The following is a 19,609-nucleotide window of genomic DNA, read 5'->3' on the forward strand; positions in this document are numbered from 1 at the left end:
ATGATGAGGATGATGATGAGGATGATGAGGATGAGGATGATGATGATCAGAGTTCGGATTCCAGTTCAGTGGGCGGCGCTGCTGCTGATGTCAGTGAAAGTGATGACACAGCAGACTACCAGAGCGCAAAGGCCTCAGTCAGACCATCTGATGCATCTGACAATGAACTGGAAGAACCACTGTTCACCATTGGTCATTTTTCTCCTAAGAAAGAGGAGATGAGTCCAGAAGACTTGCGTCTAGTACGCAGATCTGAAAGGGCGACCAAAGGCAGACCTCCAAAGAGGTATGCTGATGAGTTTGCTAAGACAGCAACTGCTGTTCTTAGTAGCTCAGAGAAGGTATGGGAACCTTCAAGCTTCAAAGAGGTTCAGGAGTTAACCTCTAAAGATGCTGAGCCTTGGCTTAATGCCATGAAGGCTGAAGTTGATTCCTTGAACAGGAACCAAACTTGGGAATTGGTACCGGTAGTCCCAGGAATGAGACTGGTTGGCAGCAAATGGGTCTTCAAGGCCAAGACAGACCAGAATGGCAAGGTAGTCAGACACAAAGCCAGATTGGTTGCCAGAGGTTTTTCACAGGTACCAGGACAGGATTACCACGAGACCTACTCACCCACAGTCAAATATGAGAGCATTCGGCTGATGCTCAAGGTCGCTGCGGAGGAGAAACTGCATGTTTCCCACCACGACATTAATACAGCTTTTTTGTACGGGATTTTGAATGAACAGCTGTTCATGCTTCCACCTGATGGGATGGAGATACAGAAGGGTATGGTCTGTAAACTGCGGAAATCCTTATATGGTCTTAAGCAGAGTGCCAGGTGTTGGAACACAAAACTCACTGAGACATTGCTTTCTCTAGGTTTTCACCAGGGCAAAGCTGATCCATGTGTGTTTGTCAAGGAGGAGGGGCAAAACAAACTGTATTGTTTATGTTTTGTTGATGATCTTCTGATGTTTTGGAAGAATCAGGCTTTTTACCAAAGCACCCTAGCTCAACTGAAGGAGCACTTTGACATGAAGGATCTTGGTGAGGTATCCAACTATCTTTCTCTGCAGGTGGAGAGAGACCAAGCAGGTAATTTTCTGGTACACCAAACACAGAAAATTGCTGATGTGTTAACCAGGTTGAATTTGGTTGATGCAAACCCAGCAGACACACCGATGGTGACAGGTTACCAGGTAGACAGTACTGCTGAAGCGTTTTCTGACACAACGCTGTACAGATGCATTCTAGGCAAGTTGAATTTCATTGCCAGATGTTCAAGACCTGACATAGCTGTAAGCTGTAATCTGCTTAGCAGACATGCCAACAATCCTACAGTTCAGGATTGGAAAGCTCTGAAGCGCATAGCCCGCTATTTGAAAGGGACTATGCACTACAGGCTGAGGTTCACGAGTCAGAAGACTGGAGGTCTTGAAATCTTTGCTGATGCAAGTTTTGGAAGTGACACCACGGATGGTACAAGCACTTCTGGTGTGTGCTACATGTACAACCACTGCCTGTTTGACTGGTTGTGCAAGAAGCAGACAACAGTGAGCCTAAGTTCCTGTGAAGCAGAACTCAATGCTCTGTCATTTTCACTCATGGATTGTGAATGGTTGATGCAACTGTTTAAGGACATCAGGGTGTCTGTGAAATGTCCTATACAAGTGTATCAAGACAATAGATCGTGTTTGGCTTTGCTGAACTCCGAGAGTTGCAAGCAAAGAACCAAGTACTTGCAGATTAAGCTACATCGTGCAAGAGAGTGTATTCAGAAAGGACTGATTCAGGTGTCCTACATGGCAGGAAATGAAATTCCTGCTGATCTGTTGTCTAAGGTTGTTAACAAAGAACAACTTAAGGTTTATGTACAAAGGTTGCAATTGAGTGAACCACAGGTACAACAGGTTACACGGAAAGGGGGAGGATGTTAGGATATTTCCGTTCCACCTTAAAAGGGAGCAGGCTTTTGTAAGCAACAGAGTCTGCGCATGTCCTATTCACAGGATGTTTATGCTTGCTGTTTATTCCTTTCGTTTTCAGTTGGCCGAAGATGCTGACACAGAACGGTCACGTTTTCTTTTGTTCTGTTAAATGCTAATAAAGTCTGAAAATTATGCTCTTCTGCGGTGCAAGCTTTTGGCTGTGTTTCTGCTGATAAACAGTGTACACCCAGCCCTGGAATGTGGCTAGGAATTTCCAGAGGCTTCGTGTCGCTGACTGCTGGATCTGCCTGTCTACGGGAGGTCGATGGATCGTCCAGAACTCCGGCTTGGGGGCTCATGATGGACACTATCTCCCTGGCAGTTTCCCAATTTTTCTACTTGCGCTATTTTTCTACTTGCGCTATTTTTCTACTTGCGCTGGTGTGCTTTTGAACTGCTAGGTTGGCAGGAGCTGGGACAGAGCAAGGGGAGCTCAGTCTTGGGGACTGGAACCACAGACCTTCCGCTGGGCAGCCCAAGTCTCAGTGGCTTATAGACCACAGAACCCCCTGCCTGGGTGCCACTGTGGGCGCAGGATCCATAGCTGTCAACCTTCCCTTTTGGGGGGGGGGAAGTTCCCTTATTCCAGTGCCATTTCCTGCTGCTATCCCGGATTGTTAGATCTCCCATAGACTGTCCCTGGGACAGGGGAGGCTGCTGATCCCTCATTTTCAAATCTGAAAGTGGACAGCTATGGCAGGATCCTGGGCCGGATGGGTCCCCCTTGGCGCAATGCACCTTCCTCAGGGTCTTCCTACATGGAGCCTCCAGGGCCAGAGCCAGTCTACCTTAGAATGGCAGAGCACAAGGCAGGGAGGAAGATGCTCTCCTCCTGCTTGGGGGCGCAGGATCCCGGGCCGGATGGGTCCCCTTTGGCGCAATGCCCCTGCCCCAGGGCTCTTCTTGCACGGAGCCTCCAGGGCCAGAGCCAGTCTACCTTAGAGGGCCAAAGGCGCTCTCCTCCTGGGTGCCACTGTGGGCGCAGGATCCTGGGCCGGATGGGTCCCCTTTGGTGCGATGCACCTGCCTCAGGGCTCTTCCTACATGGAGCCTCCATGGACAGAGCCAGTCTACCTTAGAATGGCAGAGCACAAGGCAGGGAGGAAGATGCTCTCCTCCTGCTTGGGGGCGCAGGGTCCTGGGCCGGATGGGTCCCCCTTGGCGTGATGCACCTGCCCCAGGGCTCTTCCTGGTTTCTGAGGAGTCCTGCATGGAGCCTCCAGGGCCAGAGCCAGTCTACCTGAGAGGGCCAAAGGCGCTCTCCTCCTGGGTGCCACTGTGGGCGCAGGATCCTGGGCCGGATGGGTCCCCTTTGGCACAAGGCACCTGCCTCAGAGCTCTTCTTGCACGGAGCCTCCAGGGGCACAGCCAGTCTATCTTAGAGCGGCAGAGCGCAAGGCAGGGGGGAAGGTGCTCTCCTCCTGCTTGGGGCGCCTGGGTGCCACTGTGGGCGCAGGATCCATAGCTGTCAACCTTCCCTTTTTGGGGGGGGAAATTCCCTTTTTCCAGCGCCATTTCCTGCTGCGATCCCGGATTGTTAGATCTCCCATAGACTGTCCCTGGGACAGGGGAGGCTGCTGATCCCTCATTTTCAAATCTGAAAGTGGACAGCTATGGCAGGATCCTGGGCCGGATGGGTCCCCCTTGGCGCAATGCACCTTCCTCAGGGTCTTCCTACATGGAGCCTCCAGGGCCAGAGCCAGTCTACCTTAGAATGGCAGAGCACAAGGCAGGGAGGAAGATGCTCTCTTCCTGCTTGTGGGCGCAGGATCCTGGGCCGGATGGGCCCCCTTTGGCGCAATGCAGCTGCCTCGGGGCTCTTCCTGGTTTCTGAAGAGTCCTGCATGGAGCCTCCAGGACCAGAGCCAGTCTACCTTAGCGGGCCAAAGGCGCTCTCCTCCTGGGTGCCATTGTGGGCGCAGGATCCCGGGCCGGATGGGTCCCCTTTGGCACAAGGCACCTGCCTCAGAGCTCTTCTTGCACGGAGCCTCCAGGGCCAGAGCCAGTCTACCTTAGAATGGCAGAGCACAAGGCAGGGAGGAAGATGCTCTCTTCCTGCTTGGGGGCGCAGGGTCCTGGGCCGGATGGGCCCCCTTTGGCGCAATGCAGCTGCCTCGGGGCTCTTCCTGGTTTCTGAGGAGTCCTGCATGGAGCCTCCAGGGCCAGAGCCAGTCTACCTGAGAGGGCACAAGGCGCTCTCTTCCTAGGTGCCACTGTGGGCGCAGGGTCCTGGGCCGGATGTGTTCCCCTTGGCGCGATGCACCTGCCCCTGGGCTCTTCTTGCATGGAGCCTCCATGGACACACCCAGTCTACCTTAGAATGGCAGAGCACAAGGCAGGGAGGAAGATGCTCTCTTCCTGCTTGGGGGCGCAGGGTCCTGGGCCGGATGGGTCCCCTTTGGCGCAATGCCCCTGCTTGGGGCGCCTGGGTGCCGGATTGCTAGACATCCCCTAGACTGTCCCCGGGCCCGGGGAGGCTGCTGCTCCCTTGTCCGCTCTGGCCCTCCTGACTGGAGCCCTGGCCCCCGAGGCCGGACACTGCATCCCCTCCAGGCCCCCCTTCCGCCCTTTCTTCTGCCCTGCCCATCCCGGGGGGGGGAGGGGAGGGGGCTCCTCTTTCTCCTTCTCGCCAGGCCAGGCAAGGGTTAAGAGCAGCTGAGACGCACTCCTAGAGAGGACAGGAAAGGAAGGGGCGGGAGCGAGGCGGGTCTTCCGGAGGCGGCGCCCCTCTTGTCTCCCCCGGTGAGTCTCCCCCTCTTTCCTGGGGGCTGCTCCGCCGGGGCCTCTCCCCCCCCCGACCAGGCGAGGGGTCCTGCCATTGGGGGAAGGCGGGGGGCAGATAAGCCCCCTTCAGGTGGGGGGGGGCAGATAAGCCCTGGGGGGCCGGAAAAGAAACGCAGCAAGTGAGGACTGGGGGGGGGGAGCCCAGCCCTGCCTTGGGGAGCCCGGGATGCAGGGGGGCGGGGCGGGGGCTGTGGGTCAGGGGGAGCCCGGGATGCAGGGGGCGGGGCGGGGGCTGGGGGTCAGGGGGAGCCCGGGATGCAGGGGGGCGGGGCGGGGGCTGTGGGTCAGGGGGAGCCCGGGATGCAGGGGGCGGGGCGGGGGCTGGGGGTCAGGGGGAGCCCGGGATGCAGGGGGGCGGGGCGGGGGCTGGGGGTCAGGGGGAGCCCGGGATGCAGGGGGGCGGGGCGGGGGCTGGGGGTCAGGGGGAGCCCGGGATGCAGGGGGGCGGGGAGGGGGCTGGGGGTCAGGGGGAGCCCGGGATGCAAGGGGGGCGGGGAGGGGGCTGGGGGTCAGGGGGAGCCCGGGATGCAAGGGGGCGGGGAGGGGGCTGGGGGTCAGGGGGAGCCCGGGATGCAAGGGGGCGGGGAGGGGGCTGGGGGTCAGGGGGAGCCCGGGATGCAGGGGGGCGGGGAGGGGGCTGGGGGTCAGGGGGAGCCCGGGATGCAGGGGGGCGGGGAGGGGGCTGGGGGTCAGGGGGAGCCCGGGATGCAGGGGGGCGGGGCGGGGGCTGGGGGTCAGGGGGAGCCCGGGATGCAGGGGGGCGGGGCGGGGGCTGGGGGTCAGGGGGAGCCCGGGATGCAGGGGGGCGGGGCGGGGGCTGGGGGTCAGGGGGAGCCCGGGATGCAAGGGGGCGGGGAGGGGGCTAGGGGTCAGGGGGAGCCCGGGATGCAGGGGGCGGGGAGGGGGCTGTGGGTCAGGGGGAGCCCGGGATGCAGGGGGCGGGGAGGGGGCTGTGGGTCAGGGGGAGCCCGGGATGCAGGGGGGCGGGGAGGGGGCTGGGGGTCAGGGGGAGCCCGGGATGCAGGGGGGCGGGGAGGGGGCTGGGGGTCAGGGGGAGCCCGGGATGCAGGGGGCGGGGAGGGGGCTGTGGGTCAGGGGGAGCCCGGGATGCAGGGGGGCGGGGAGGGGGCTGGGGGTCAGGGGGAGCCCGGGATGCAGGGGGGGCGGGGAGGGGGCTGTGGGTCAGGGGGAGCCCGGGATGCAGGGGGCGGGGAGGGGGCTGTGGGTCAGGGGGAGCCCGGGATGCAGGGGGGCGGGGAGGGGGCTGGGGGTCAGGGGGAGCCCGGGATGCAGGGGGGCGTGTCTCTGCCCCCCTTGGCCCAGGCGGGGAGGGGGCTGTGGGTCAGGGGGAGCCCAGCCCTGCCTTGGGGACCCCGGCAGCTCCGCCTGGAGGGTGGGCCAGCATCCCCTGGGATCCCTCCCTGAGATGGGGGGGGGGCAGGAGGACCCCCAAGCATCTATGGCTCTGGGGATTATGCAATGGGACATCACCATTGCGGTTATTATTACTATTATTACTATTATTACTATTATTACTATTATTACTATTATTACTATTATTATTATTATTAACCTTCTCTTCCCCCAGAGTTCCCAGGGCAGATTACAACATTAAAACTATATTTGAAACAGACAGAAGGTGAGTCTTACTTGCTTTTTAGCAGTGTTCTTTTACCCCACCTAATCATCACAATCATAATCATCATCATCATCATCGTCATCATCATCATAGATTTATATGCCCCCCCCCCCCGCCTGACCACATTTTCCAGGCATTCTGGGCGGCTTCCAACAAATTAAAACACAGAAAGGCTCCCTGAAGACGTACTTTGGAGTGGCCCAGTTGGCCCTTGGGGGGGTTGACCAGACAAGCACCCGGCCCTCAGAAAAAAGAGAAAGGACCCCTTGAGGACGTTGGGGATTCCAGGTGCTGGAAAAGAAGAGAGAAGCAGGAAGGAAATGGGCCCTGAAGCGGGGGTGGGAGACGAAGAAAGCCCCTCTTGCGGGTCCACAGCTTAAGACCCCAACTGTGGGCCAGTGACCACTTCCCAGGCCATGGCCCTGACTGAAGGTTTCCTCCTGAGTCAGGCGGAGGAGAGAAAGCCGGCAGAGCAGCAGGTGAGAGAGACTTTCCCCTGGAAACTCCCAAGGGGCTCAGAATGTGAGGGATAATCTCCCAAACTGCTCTTCTAATGGCTCACCACCTTTTGGGAAGCAAGGGATGAGATCTGCTCCCCTACAGTGCTTTCTTCGGTCATTCCTGTTCTAATCCTTCTCCCTATTCTCTGTTTTGATCCTTGTTGCTCTTTCAGGGAAAGGATCTGTTTGCAGAAATGGACCCAGAGTCCTCTGAGGCACAGAGGACTCAGGTGGACATCAGAGGGAGACCACTAGGTAAAGAGGAAGGAGTTTTTCTTCTCATTCTGTGGATCGTGAAACTATCTGTGGGTTCTGTTCATCTTTAGGGGGGGGGGGAAGCACTTGGGGCCGAGAGCGCCAAGGAGGGGAGATGTATTTTGACCCAAAGTAAGTTTGAAATGAGTACAAATGTCTAAATGCACTTTGCAAGGAAGACTTTTTCTAAGGTCCATCTGTAGCTTGAAATGCGCGGCTGGGGACTTCCGGATTAGCGCCACTGGCAATGGCAGATTTCCTCTGATCGGGAGGAATCCGCTCTGTGAAAATCAGGGTCTGGACCGCCACGGCGAGGCGGAGACCCATCAAAAACCACAGGCGGGAAAAGCCTGTGGACGTGGGATTCGGCAGGCAGCTTTTGCGCCTCCCCTACTCGCGGGGAAACCTGGTTTCGGGGATCCGGAGCATCTTGGGGTAAGTGGTGCGGTGCTTCGAATCGACTGCTCTTTTCACGGAGTGAAGCCACATTGCTGTTGCCGGAGAGCGCTGACTTTTTCCTGTGGACAATTGGACTTTAAACAACTACCCGTGAGTAGAACGGAAAATTGGACTTTGAAATATCTTTAATTTGGCACCGAAGCGGGAAGGTTCCAAACAGGAAGTCTGCCTTCCGCTTTTGTAGATAGATTGAAGCAAAGACATTACAAGCTAAAGTCTGGAAAGACTTTTGTAAAGAACTAAATCTCCACCGGCTGAAACTACTAAACCCCCCTTGGAAGCAGGAGAAGAGGGGGGAAATTTTAAACTGTTCAAACCTGCAGGAGAGAGAGTAAAGAAAGATAAATTTCCACTGCCTTGAACCTGGGAACGGGTTGTTAGGAAGACAGACGTTTTGAGAAAGCCCATTGACTGTGAATAAAACATTTGTTGAAATATAGTTAAAAAAGAGAAACATATTGATTCCAATGTTTCCTTTTGCATTTAAAAGGAACAAAATGTTTGAAAAACGATAGTAATTTTGTTGCTGGATCTGCTCTTAAAAGGACGGATACAAACAGAAATTGTTTCCCCTAGAGGGAGTTTTGAAAACTGTTGTTGGAGTCGATCTGGGGGAACTCTCCAGCAGTAGAGATTAAAGAGCATGAGAAACAGACATTGACCTTGAACAAGAATGTGCCCAGAAGAAGCCTTAGTGCTTGCTTTTTGCAAGACAAGCGCTTTACTGGAACAGCTACATGAGAAGATGGATTTGATGACTGTTGCAGTTAATAATTTTGGACAAACAGTGAATACCTATATAAAAACCACTCAGGAACCGACCCAGGAATCCGCTTTGACAGGCCAAGTTGTGCAGAAGACAAAGGAGGAGGCTGCTGTTGAACCTCAAGTAATACATGTGGAGAGAGCCGAGGCCTTGCAGGAACATAAGCTGTTGTTTTTGATGACCGAACCTGGAGAAAGTCAGATTTGGAGAGATGGAGCCTCGTTTGGATTGGAGACGGGAAATTGGATAGATCCTCCTATGCAGGGCTGTTCTGGCTTCTGGGATTTGGTGTTGTGCCAGGGGGAGTCTGGAGCTGTGGGGGCCTTCAACCATGGAGGGACTTTGAAACATGCCTTGAAATATTGTTTGGATTTTACAGCTGTCTATGGAGAATGGGCCGTCTGGCCGAGAAGGGATAAAGACATTGTTAGGTTGGAAACTCCCCGAGATCTACTCCTCAGCGACAAAGGAAGGAAACCAAGAACAAGATCAGCAGAAGACAAAGTAAGGTGCAGGTATAAATATGAAGAAGATCTGCAGGAGGGACATGGAAAAGAGTTAAGAGCCTCGGATAGAAGATCACCAGGTTGATGGACTAAATGGAATGGACAGAAAGGACTGACAGAACCCGAGACCAGGAAGAAGAGACGGTGGATGAAGATTGGAAAAAAAGTTTTTAAAAATTCAATTAGAGAAATATTGTAAAATTAATGAGTGTTAGAAAAAATGTTGGAATGAAACTAATTGGCTTTAGTAGAAATGTTATAAGGAGTAATGTATAAACAAGCTTTAAGCTTTAGGGCTTTTTATAGTAAGATAGGGTTAAAATTAAAATAAATTAAGATAATTTAATGACAGAACATAGTGAAAGATGGAAAGGATTTTCTGAGATAATAAATAACTAGAATACAAAAAAGGGAGGTGTGAGGAGGTCGATGAAACAAGATAACGAAAGATAAAGATTTGGGAATATGCCATTTGTTTTTAATTTTTTGTTTGCCTTTGTTTTTGGCTTCGATGTATTGTGTGTTTTGTTTTCTTTTTTCTTTTTATTGGCTTGTACTGTTTACTTTCTTTTTTCTTTCTTTTATTTTTCTCTTTTTCTCTGTAATCTTAAATTCTCAATAAATATCATTAAAAAAGAAAAAGAAATGCGCTGCTGAAGCTCTGAGAGACGCAGGAGCTGATGGCTTCCCTTTGACTTTTGTCTCTCGCAGGTGACCGAAGGATGCCCCCCAGACCTCCTCATCCATCTTTTCATGAGGACGGAGGAGAAGCAGCAGCTGTGGAAACAGATCTGGTATGGGGAAAGAGCTTTGTGGGGAAAGAGTCAGAGGAGTGGGGCAGCCAGGGAGCCTCTGGGCCGGAAAGAATTTCTCCTCCTCTTGGCTTCTGTCAAAGCCTCTGTCCTGAACAAAGATGGACAATGCCATTCAGGAAGGTTTATGTGCTGACAGGAATGAACAGCCATCTCTCCTTAACTGGGCTTCAGAATGTCACTTTTATCAGTAGTGCAATTATATTTCTATATTGATCGTTAGATGCCAAAATCTAATCAGGCTTTTAAGCAGTTGATTTTTTTTTATAATAATATTTATTAGTTTTCCAACAAATTGAACACAACACTACAAAAAAACAAAAAAGAAAAAACATACAATAATACAATACAAAAAAAGAAAAAAAAACCCTGCAAAACACTAACATACAACTAACAAAACAAAACAAAAACCATTTAAAACACAGTCCAGTTTCAATATCTTATCTTTCTTTCACTAATTTCCACAACTTCCTCACACCTCCCTTTTTGTATTCCACTTCTATTAATTGTTTCAGCAATTCCTTTCCATCTTCCTCTGTTTTCTATCCTATAATTGTCTTAACACATTCTAACCTTATTTTTCTCTTTAATGCTCTAATAATCTATTTATACTTAATTCCTTATAACATTTCTGCTAAAGCCATATAACTTCATTCCAACATCTTTCTAACATTCATTAATTTTACAGTATTTCTGTAAATAATCTTTAAACTTTTTCCAGTCTTCTTCCACCAACTCTTCTCCCTGGTCTCGGATTCTGCCAGTCATTTCCGCCAATTCCATGTAGTCCATCAACTTCATCTGCCATTCTTCCCGGGTGAGTAAATCTTGTGTCTTCCAATATTTCGCGATGAGTATTCTTGCTGCTGTTGTTGCATACATAAAAAAAGTTCTATCCTTCTTTAGCACCAATTGGCAGACTATGCCCAGGAGAAAGGCCTCTGGTTTCTTCAGGAAGGTATATTTGAATACCTTTCTCATTTCTTTATAAATCATCTCCCAGAATGACTTAATCCTTGGGCACGTCCACCAAAGGTGAAAGAATGTACCTTCAGTCTCATTACAATTCCAACATTTATGGTAAATTTTTGCAAGCTTGACTGGTGTCATGTACCACCTATAAATCATTTTCATTATACTCTCTCAATGCATTACATGCCGTAAATTTCATACCTGTGGTCCATAACCGTTCCCAGTCAGCCATCATTTTGTTATGTCCAACATCTTGTGCCCATTTAATCATAGCTGATTTCACCGTTTCATCCTGAGTATTCCATTTCAACAGCAAGTTATACATTCTTGACAAATTCTTAGTTTTTGGATATAACAATTCTGTTTCCAATTTTGATTTTTCCACCTGGAACCCAACTTTTTTGTCCAATTTGTATGCCTCCATTATTTGATAGTAATGGAGCCAATCTCACACTTTATTTTTCAATTTTTCAAAGCTCTGCAATTTTATTCTGTCTCCATCTTGTTCCAGAATTTCCCAATATTTCGGCCATTTGGCCTCCATATTGAGTTTTTTCTGTGCCTTCGCTTCCATTGCTGACAACCATCTTGGGGTTTTCCCCCCTAACAAATCCTTATATATTATCCAAACATTAAACAATGCTTTTCTAACAATATGATTTTTAAATGCTTTATGTGCTTTTTACCTTATCGTACCACAAATATGCATGCCATCCGAATACATTGTTAAAACCTTCTAAATCCAACACTTCAGTATTTTCAAGAAGCAGCCATTCTCTCAGCCAGCAAAAGGCAGCTGATTCATAATAAAGTTTAAGGTCTGGCAGGGCAAATCCACCTCTTTCTTTAGCATCCGTTAGTATCTTAAATTTTATTTGAGGCTTCTTGCCCTGCCAAACAAATCTAGAAATATCCTTCTGCCACTTGTTGAAACAATCCATCTTATCCAAATTTTGCCATGTTTGGAACAAAAATAACAACCTTGGCAGCACATTCATTTTTATCACAGCAATTCGGCCTAACAATGATAACTTCAAATTTGTCCATACTTCTAAATCCTTTTTCACTTCAGTCCAACATTTTTCATAATTATCCTTGAATAAGTTCACATTTTTAGCAGTCATGTTAACCCCTAAGTATTTCACTTTTTTAACAAATGTTAGTCCTGTCTCCTCCTGAAACCTCCCTCTCTCATTCATAGTTAAATTTTTCTCTAAAACCTTGGTTTTCATCTTATTCAACTTAAAGCCTGTCCAAACTCTTGAATCAGTTCCAATACCCTTTTGGTACTAGGTTCTGGCTCCTGTAAAGTCAATACTAAATCATCAGCAAATGCTTTCAATTTATATTATGTAGCTCCCACCTGAATACCTTTAACCTCTTGGTCCTTTCTAATCATATTTAGCAAAACCTCTAGGACCGATATAAAAAGCAATGGAGAAATTGGGCAACCTTGTCGTGTCCCTTTTCCAATCTTAAACTCTTCTGTCATCACATTAATCACAATTAGTTTTGCCTTTTGTTCTGAATAAATTGCACCTATACCATTTTCAAACCCTTGTCCTACCCCCATCCCCTGTAAATTCTTCTTCATAAAACTCCAAGAAATATTGTCAAAGGCTTTCTCTGCATCCACAAATATAAATACTGCTTTAGTATTGATATTCACTTGTAGTTTTTCTAGAATATTAATTATATTCCTCGTATTGTCAGACAGATGTCTGCCCGGGAGAAAGCCCGCTTGATCTTTATGAATTTCTTCTGCTAACACCTTTTTTAATCTTTTAGCCAAAATATCTGTGAAAATTTTATAATCCACATTAAGCAGCGATATAGGGCGGTCGTTCTTGAGCTGTGTCTTTTCAGTCTCTGTTTTCGGTATAAGTGTAATGTAGGCATCCTTCCACGACTCTGGTGCCTGTCTTCCTTCCAATATTTCATTGCAGACTTCCTTCAATGGTTGTATTACCCATTCTTTCAAAGATCTGTAATATCTTGAAGTCAAACCATCTGGTCCTGGAGATTTGCCTAATTGCATGTTTTGGATGGCCTCCTCCACCTCCTGATCCGATATCTTATAGTTCAACATTAACTGTTTTTCCTGAGAGACTTTACGTAGTCCATTCATTTTTAAAAATCAATCAATATCCATTTCTTTTTGCTTCTCCTGTGTGTAAAGTTGTTTAAAATATCTCTGAAAACACTTCCTGATCTCCATTGGGTTCTGTATATTCTTTCCTTCCACTTCCAAGTTCGTAATAGTGTTGAGTTTTTGTCTTTTTTTCATCTGCCAAGCCAACAGTTTTCCACACTTATTTGTCGATTCAAATGTCTTTTGCCTCATCTGTTTGATCTTCCATTCTATTTCCTGATTCATCAGCTTCATATATTGTGTTTGGTATAGCTTTATTTCTTTCAGGATCTCCTGTGACTTTGGTTTTGCTCTCAGTTTTTTCTCTCCTTCCTTTATTTTCCCCAGGATTTTATCCTTTTTTCATTCTGACATTTCTTCTTAATTACATTCTGTTGTATTAGGAATCCTCTCATAACTGCCTTGCTTGCATCCCAAATTACTCTTTTTTCCACTGTAGTATTCATATTTATCTCAAAATAATCTCTTAGAGTTTTTTGGGCCTTCTTGGTCACCTCTTCATTCCTAAACAAAGTATCATTCATCCTCCATCTAAAGGAACCAATTGACATCAATTTCATTTCCATCTTCACAGCATTATGGTCAGAGCAAGTTCTAGGGCAAATCTCCGTTTTACAGATCTTCGGGACCAGTCCCCTGGTTACCCAAATTTGGTCAATTCTTGTCCAAGTCATTTTAGCCTCAGAGAAGAAAGTTCCCTCTCTTCCCAGAGGGTTCTTCGTTCTCCAAATCTCAACCAAGTCCATATTTTTAGTCATGTCAAAGGTTTTTGGTTGTCTACCATCTTTGGTGACTACCTGTCTCTGTGCTTTGTCCATATTTGTAGACGCCACTCCATTCATGTCTCCCATCAAGATCATATTGTAGTCCATATAGTCCATCAAAGTCTCATGTAACTTCTTAAAGAACTCCGATTTTCCTTCATTTGGTGCATAAATACGTACAATCAAAAATTTCTCTCCTTGTAACTGAATTTCAATTGCAACAAATCTTCCTTGATCATCTTTAAATATAAATTTTGGTGATAGGCTCTCCTTTGCATAGAGGACCACTCCTCTTTTTTTTACTTTGTCTGATGAAATAAATTCTTGGCCTAATCTTTTATTGCTCAATATCTTCCTATGTAGCCTTCTCACGTGTGTTTCTTGTAAACAAATCAAGTCCAAATGCTCTTTTTTCAAGAAATGAAATACTCTCTGCCTTTTTTTGGGGGAGTTCAGTCCATTTACATTCCAGCTCAAGACCTGCAGCGCCATCATGTGGTTACTTTGGTACCCCCCCAACTGCTCCCAATGCTTGTTCCTCTTCTGTTGGTAGTGATGATGGCACGTTCACTGGGAGGTCCAATCCAAAGGATAATGTCGATATATCCAATGTTCCCCTGTTTGGTGATCTTCTGTCCAATGCTCTTTGCTCTGGTCCTCTATCTGGTGATCTCCTATCCAATGCTGTTAGCTCTTTTCCAATTCCCTTCTGCAGATCTTCTCTGTATTTGGTCAGAAACTTTATCTTCTACTGATCTTATTTTTATTTTCCTTCCTTTGAAGCTGAAGGATAGGCCTTGGGGGAACTCCCACCTAAAAATAATTTTATTCCTTCTCAGCAAAGCAACAATGTGTCGGTAGTTGGATCTCAGGTCCAAAAGGTATTTTGGGACGTCTTTAAAGATTTCCACTCTTCACTGAAATATTTCTAGAGTCTTCTGGTAGTGCCAACCCAAAATTTTGTCTCTCTCTTCTTTGGTCCGGAGGGAAATCAAACAGTCTCTTATTCTATTCTTCTCTTTCTTCCCCCCTCTTCCAAGTCTAAATGCCTTCACAATTCTAAACTCTTCTTTACCCAAATCCAATTCCCAAAAATCAGCAAATTCCTGTGTAAAAAAATCTATCAAGCTTTCCTTTTCCAATTCCGGCATACCTCTGATCCTCAAATTTGTCTGGTTTTTTTTTTCAGTTCAATCATAGCAAGGGTCACCTTGTGCTCATCAAGTTGTCTCTGTAGGATTGGCACTACCTCTTTCTCCAATTGAGTTATTTTACAATCAGCTGCTGCTGCCTTCTCCCTAGCTTCCTCCGCCATCTGCTGTGTCAAAGTGGATTCCTGTATCAATTTCTGAATGGATTCTGTATTAGTGTTCACCTTTTGTCCCAAGTTATTTATACTTTCAGGTGCAGTGTCCACTTTCTTGTTAAGTTGCTCCAGTGAAGCATTTATCTTACTTAATGCAACTGCAAGAGCCTCTTCTGTCGACATTCCTTTTGATTTTGAATGTGCTGATGCAGAAACAGCAGCCGCAGAAGTGGTTGAGGGGCCTGATGTTGAAGATCTCCTGGGTTGCTGCCAAGTCTTGCCGGATCTCAATGTCCCCCCAGCTGCTGGCTGTTCTATTTTTCCTTTTTCATTTGCCATAACACTTAACGACTTCAAGGTCAGTCCCAAAGTCTCACGATTTCTTATCATAGAATCATAGAATCATAGAGTTGGAAGAGACCACAAGGGCCATCGAGTCCAACCCCCTGCCAAGCAGGAAACACCATCAGAGCACTCCTGACATATGGTTGTCAAGCCTCTGCTTAAAGACCTCCAAAGTAGGAGACTCCACCACACTCCTTGGCAGCAAATTCCACTGTCGAACAGCTCTTACTGTCAGGAAGTTCTTCCGAATGTTTAGGTGGAATCTTCTTTCTTGTAGTTTGGATCCATTGCTCCGTGTCCGCTTCTCTTGAGCAGCAGAAAACAACCTTTCTCCCTCCTCTATGTGACATCCTTTTATATATTTGAACATGGCTATCATATCACCCCTTAACCTCCTCTTCTCCAGGCTAAACATGCCCAGCTAAATGATGACTGGAAATTCCCCTAGCCCAGCTCTTTTAAAGTAACCAGTTTTAGAGACTTCCACTAGGGGGAAACAGTTTCTATTTGTAATAGTCAATTAGTATCCTCTTTCAAACACAAATCCGAAGTTAGTTTCAATTTTTCAATTACTTTTACCCCTTTTTAGTAACAGACGGAGACAGTAGAAACAATGTATATCTCTTATTTTGCTAGCTGTCAAAGAACGTTCTAAGCACTGTCAATGAACATTCCAAAGCGTCAGTCCTGCTAGCAGCCCGTTTCCGGGGTCAGAGCGGCTGTATTTTTACTTTCCTCACTCTCTCTTGCAGGTATACTCTGTCCTCAACTCCCCCCCCTTCTCCTGCTACCAAGGGGGGGGGGGCTTATACTCATTTCCGATGGAAATTCAGTCTTTTGCGGAAGGCTTTCCAAGACTTTAGCTTGCAGCCTTATTGCTTTCCGTCTATTTACAAATAGGGAAGGCGGACTTCCTGTGTTGGACCTCCCCCATTTTCGATGCCAAATTAAACTTTTAAAATCCAATTCTCCCTCTTCCGCTCTACTCACGGGTAGCTCTTTAAAGTCAAATTGACCACAGGAAAAGGTCAGTGCTCTCCGGCAACAGCTGTGCGGCTTCGCTCTGTGGAAGAAGCAGACGATTCAAAGCACCGCGCCGCTCACCCCACTTCGCTCCGGATCCCCGAAACCGGGTTTCCCCGCGAGTAGGGGAGGCACAAAAGGTGCCCGCCGAATCCCACGCTCACAGGCTTCTCCCGCCTGTAATTTTTTGCGGGTCTCCGCCTTTGCCGTGGCGGCCAGACCCAATTCCCACGGGGCAAATTCCTCCCGATCATAGGAATTCAGCCATTACCCAGAGGCACCCCCCGGAAGTTTTTCCAGGCTTTTAAGCAGTTGAGAAGCCATAGCAAACAGTGGCCAGGATTCACCTCAGCAGCCCCATCAGCTGAAGAAGGGGAATCCCCTCCTCCCCCTCTCTGTGCCCCCATGAGCCCCTTGAAGTTGGCTGTAGGGCAGAGGGAGGGTCCCATCGCCCCCCAAGCATCGCACAGCGGGAGTAGAGAAGGGAGCATTCTGTCTGGCAGACCGGAATACTTCCACAGACAAAATAATTTGAAGAACATTATGCAGAGTTCCACCCATGCAAACATTTATACCCATCATTAGAATGCACAGTAAAATAAATCAGTTGAAATGCTAAAATAGGCACCCAGACCTAAAATGTGCAGCCAAATAATCCCATGAAAAGAACACAACAAGGAATGGGCAGAAAACAACTGAGCAATGTATAGTGGATAATCTTTATGCTGTCTCAGAAGAGGACCTTTTCCCTTTTCCTTCAGGGTCCTCTGTGCTTTGAAGATGTCGCTGTGTATTTCACAGAGGAGGAGTGGGCGTTGCTGGATCCTGACCAGAGAGCTCTGCATAAGGAAGTCATGGAGGAGAATCATAGGATTGTGGACTCTCTCAGTAAGGATTCCTGCTGGACTATAATATATGTTTTGAAATACACCCACACACCCAAACCCACAGACGCCTACCTCCACCTGTGAGAATCCTGCAATATTTTGATGGTGCTTGACAGCATCTGGGATTCTCCTTCCCCGCAGCTCACCTTGAATCTACTGTTTTGTCTGCAAATATTCTTGCCCCACATATGCCTTTTAAAACCATGATCAGGCTGGTCTGAGCTGCCCAGACCTTCTTGAATGTAACTTTCTGTGTGGTGGCAGAAGAAGTAGCAGCTTCTGTGAGGTTTTCTGTTTCTGCTTCGATCACTTTCTGGTTGACCAAAGCGACAACTGGCCTTGCAGATGGAGGAGATTCCATGATTAGGCCAAACAAGATCCTTCCCGGAAGATCCCAGGCTGTTTGAATCTCAGGTTCCCATCAATCTGTGTGTCTAGGAGAGTCAACAAAGGCAGTGAACCCTGTAGTAAGACCTCAGATCTAAGTCCCTTCCGTTCTTCATCGATCACAAACATTCATTAGCAGTCTTCCAAATTTGGAGTTCCATTTCATCCTGAGGCTCTAATCTGTTTCTCTCTTTGATACAGGTGGTGATGGATTGGAAATTATGAACAAGGGGAACCGTGACAACATTCACACAGTGGGGAAGTTGTATAAATATTTGGAGTGTGGAGAGAGTTATAGTCTGAGCTCCCATTCTACTTCCCATAAAATATATCCTACTGGGAAATATTATCGGTACTTGGAAGATGGTAAGACATTTCGTCAGAAGACATTTCTCACTTTCCCTAAAAGAAGTCACAGCAGGGAGAAACCCCATCAGTGTTTGGAATGTGGGAAGAGGTTCAGTCACAGGGCTGTGCTCAAGGCCCATCAAAGAATTCATACAGGAGAGAAACCATATCAGTGCTTGGAATGTGGGAAGAGCTTCAGGTGGAAAGCTAAGCTCACAGATCATCAAAGAATTCATACAGGGGAGAAACCATATCAGTGTTTGGAGTGTGGAAAGAGCTTCAGGCAGAAAGCTAATCTCATAGCTCATCAAAGCATTCATACAGGGGAGAAACCATATCAGTGCTTGGAGTGTGGGAAGAGCTTCAGGGAGAAAGCTAAGCTCACAGCTCATCAAAGCATTCATACAGGGGAGAAACCATATCAGTGCTTGGAGTGTGGGAAGAGCTTCAGGGAGAAAGCTAAGCTCACAGCTCATCAAAGCATTCATACAGGGGAGAAATCATATCAGTGCTTGGAATGTGGAAAGAATTTTAGTCAGAAGTATACCCTTACTTCACATGAAAGAATTCACAGAGAGAAACCATATAAATGCTTTGAATGTGGAAGGAGCTTCGTTAGGGGCTACCATCTCACTTCCCATCAAAGAATTCACACTGGGGAGAAACCACATAAGTGCTTGGAATGTGGAAAGAGCTTCACGAGCAAGAATAGTCTCACTTCCCATCAAAGAATTCATACAGGGGAGAAACCACATAAGTGCTTGGAATGTGGAAAGAGCTTCAGTTACAGGGCTACGCTCAAGGCCCATCAAAGAATTCATACAGGGGAGGAACTATATCAGTGCTTGGAATGTGCAAAGAGCTTCAGGCAGAAAGCTAAGCTCACAGATCATCAAAGAATTCATACAGGGGAGAAACCATATCAGTGCTTGGAATGTGCAAAGAGCTTCAGGCAGAAAGCTAACCTCACAGATCATCAAATAATTCATACAGGGGAGAAACCATATCAGTGCTTGGAATGTGGAAAGAGCTTAAGCCAGAAAGCTAATCTCACAGCTCATCAAAGAATTCATACAGGGGAGAAACCATATCAGTGCTTAGAATGTGGGAAGAGCTTCAGTCAAAAGCATAGTCTCACTTCCCATCAAAGAATTCACACAGGGGAGAAACCATATCAGTGCTTAGAATGTGGGAAGAGCTTTAGTCATAAGCATAGTCTCACTTCCCATCAAAGAATTCATACAGGGGAGAAACCATATCAGTGCTTAGAATGTGGAAAGAGCTTCAGGAAGAAGGGACAACTTACTTCCCATCAAACAAATCACCGTGAGGAGAGACCATATCAGTGCTTGGAATGTGGAAAGAGCTTCAAATGGAAGAAAAGTCTCATTTACCATCAAAGAATTCATACAGGGGAGAAACCATATCAGTGCAGGAAGAAGAAAAGTCTCACTTTCCATCAAGGAACTCACAGCAGGGAGAATCATGTTATTTGAAGATGGGTCTCATGTGTCCTCTCAATCTCCTCTTTTCCAGTCTAAGCCTACGCAGCTCCTTCTATCATTCCTTAAAAGGCTTGGTTTCCAAATGCTTGATTATATTGGTCACCCTTCTCTGCACAGATTCCAACTTCTCAATATCCTCCTTTGATTGTGACATCCAGAATTGAGCACAGGACTCCAGGTGTGGTCTGACCAATCAGAAAGGAACATAGTATTACTTCCCATGACC

The 19,609-nt window shown here is 47.6% G+C and overlaps 1 protein-coding gene across 1 annotated transcript; it reads left to right on the forward strand.

Moving 5' to 3' along the window:
- Positions 1–6,515: 6,515 nt before the first annotated feature.
- On the forward strand, positions 6,516–19,374 carry LOC310702460 (uncharacterized protein; the record flags this gene model as incomplete). The annotated part of the gene is made up of 5 exons (XM_083493938.1): positions 6,516–6,875; positions 7,070–7,151; positions 9,594–9,676; positions 17,018–17,144; positions 17,732–19,374. The coding sequence occupies exons 1-5, from the start codon at positions 6,813–6,815 to the stop codon at positions 19,372–19,374; spliced, it is 1,998 nt and encodes a 665-aa protein (XP_083350064.1). The 5' UTR covers positions 6,516–6,812.
- Positions 19,375–19,609: the final 235 nt, after the last annotated feature.

The sequence above is a fragment of the Podarcis liolepis genome, assembly GCF_965112155.1.
Source record: "Podarcis liolepis genome assembly, chromosome: 3".
Classification (NCBI taxonomy): Eukaryota; Metazoa; Chordata; class Lepidosauria; order Squamata; family Lacertidae; genus Podarcis; species Podarcis liolepis.